The 2,194-nt window shown below is 61.6% G+C and overlaps 1 protein-coding gene across 1 annotated transcript in view; it reads left to right on the forward strand.

The window, feature by feature from the left end:
• LOC123521850 (cadherin-23-like) overlaps nucleotides 1–1,605 on the forward strand; it is a 97,604-nt gene extending 95,999 nt beyond the window's left edge. The window contains exon 7 of the mRNA XM_045291690.1: nucleotides 1,522–1,605. Coding sequence (XP_045147625.1) covers nucleotides 1,522–1,605 — 84 coding nt within the window. The remainder of the gene's footprint in view (nucleotides 1–1,521) is intronic.
• Nucleotides 1,606–2,194: the final 589 nt, after the last annotated feature.

Below are 2,194 nucleotides of genomic sequence, written 5' to 3' on the forward strand. Positions count from 1 at the left end.
CCTTCCTCTTCTGTCGAAAGGAATGAAGAAACCCCCTACCCACCACCCCAACACACACACACACACACACACACACACACACACACACACACCTGTAGTGCACAGGATGGGGTCTGAGCGGGTGCAGTAGTCAGAGGCCACAGGCGAGCACACACAGCCCCTGTCGGGGAGCTTCCTGTCTCTCGGGCAAGAAAACATCATTCACGTGCCCATCACCAAAACGTGGTTGACACTGCTTCACTTAGTCCTGTGAGGTCCAGCCCCCACCCCACCCCTCTTCACTGATGAAGAAGTAGAAGCTCCTGAAGGGGGTGAGGTGAGCGGGCTGAGGTCACAGAACCTGTCCCCTAACCCAGGACTCGGGACTCTGACCACTGCTCTTTCCACCCCCACCCCCACCCCCCACAGGGTCTCAGACATGAACAGAATGGGGTCAGCATCACCCGGGAGCATCTCAGATGGGGGACCAGGGCCGAGCCCAGGGATCAAGGGCTTTCTGCAGCCTCCTGTCCTGGGAAGGGATCTGAGGAAGCAGGTGTCAGCCGCCATCCCTTTGGGAGAGCAGGCTTCTGCAGGAGTAAGGGCCAGTGTCCAGGGCTAGCCCTGCTGGCCAACTACAGCCACCCTCAGATGGAAGTCAGGTCCCCCTCTCAGAGAACCCTGAGCATGCACATCCCAGCCCCCAGAGGTGCTTCCTGCAATGCTGAGCAGCCTCTGAGCCAGTGTCAAAGCCAGAACAAACGCCCCACCTCTTCCAGCCCAGTGGAGGCCCAGCACAGTACCCGCCCCACACTGGACCATGGGCCATTGTGCCCAGCGGTGGCCTGTGGATGGACCCAGGTCGGCTGGCTTCAGCAGCCTCAGAGACCCGCGAGATGAGCCCTGCCTGCTCTAACCACTCACAGGGCCACCAGGGGAGGGCGGAAGTGGGGAGGGGCACAGGTTTGGGGTAGCTGAGGGTGGCGAGGCAGCCCCTTCTGGCAGCTGGCTGATAAGGTGGGCCCAGGGCTGGTGAGATGCCCTCTGTGGGGGGCGGGAATGTTCAGTCGCCAAAGCAGGGCTAGACGGGCTGCATGGGGTGGAGGCCAGCGGGGAGCAGGAATTTATTTATGCATCTTCTCCCTCCCAATAATAAATAAAGCTGCAGAATGCGGGAGTCCTCCCCAGGAGCGGCTGGCCAGCCCCCAGCCAGGTGCGTGGAGCAGGGGCTCTTCAGCTGCAGGACCCGCTGGGCTGCCAGCTATCAGCCCTCTCATCGCCTCTCCCAGCTGGAGGAGAATTTAATCCAGTCAGTGGCTCCTCTCCGCACATGCTGGGCTCCTTTTGAAGTTCCTCTTTATCTCCCTTCCCAACAAAATCGCCCCTCAACAGCTCCAGGAGGGCCCCTACCTCCCCTGTGGCTCCCCTCCCAACCCCACCATGGCAGCCGGGCAATCCCCCTCCCCCCCCCACCACAGTGGGCAAGGGCACAGGGAACACAGGGCCCACTGGGACCTCGCCCTGGATGCCTGCCCCGTGCAGACTTGCACCGCACCAGCAGTGTCTGGAGTGGCAGAGACCAGGACCCGCAGGCAGGGCTCCGGAGTCATCGCAGACCAGGCCTGAAGTCTTGTTAGGGGCCCTGTGGCTTGAACACACGGTCCTCTCTGGCCTCAGCCTCCTGCTCTGTGAACGGGGTGGATGGACATGGGGGTCCCTGTTGGGAAGATCCAGGTTAAAGTGTGTCGCCAAGCGGTGACTTGCCTTTGAGGTGGAAGAGTGAAAGCTCCCAGCCAGCTGAGTGCCGCGGTGAATGGGGTTTGTGCCAACGTGGGCGACTGGGTGACCGTCTCATGTGCACAGTGGTCTCAAGAGAGGGGCCAGCAGTCTCAAGCAAGGTCTCAGTGGGCATTGGCACCGTGGGGCAGCTTCTGGAAGGAGAAGGAGCCCTTGAGAGGACTTGCCCGCGAGGCAGTCCTGGATCTCCGTGCCTAAGAGGGGAAAAAGGGGAAGCAGACCTCTTGCACTGAACTCTGGCGACCTCTCCAGAGGGGCCGGGCACACTGCAGGCCTGCCCGTACCACCCCACCCTGTCCCGAGTCAGCACTGAGCCCAGCCCATGTTCACGCAGCCTCCTCTCCAGCAGACACCCCCCCACCACCACCAGCATCTCGGTACGGCTCTTTCCTGGCATCACTCCAACTTTAGGGTTTGT

The sequence above is a fragment of the Echinops telfairi genome, unplaced genomic scaffold, assembly GCF_000313985.2.
Source record: "Echinops telfairi isolate 266 unplaced genomic scaffold, ASM31398v2 ScPeMD7_70;HRSCAF=299, whole genome shotgun sequence".
In the NCBI taxonomy this organism is placed as follows: domain Eukaryota; kingdom Metazoa; phylum Chordata; class Mammalia; order Afrosoricida; family Tenrecidae; genus Echinops; species Echinops telfairi.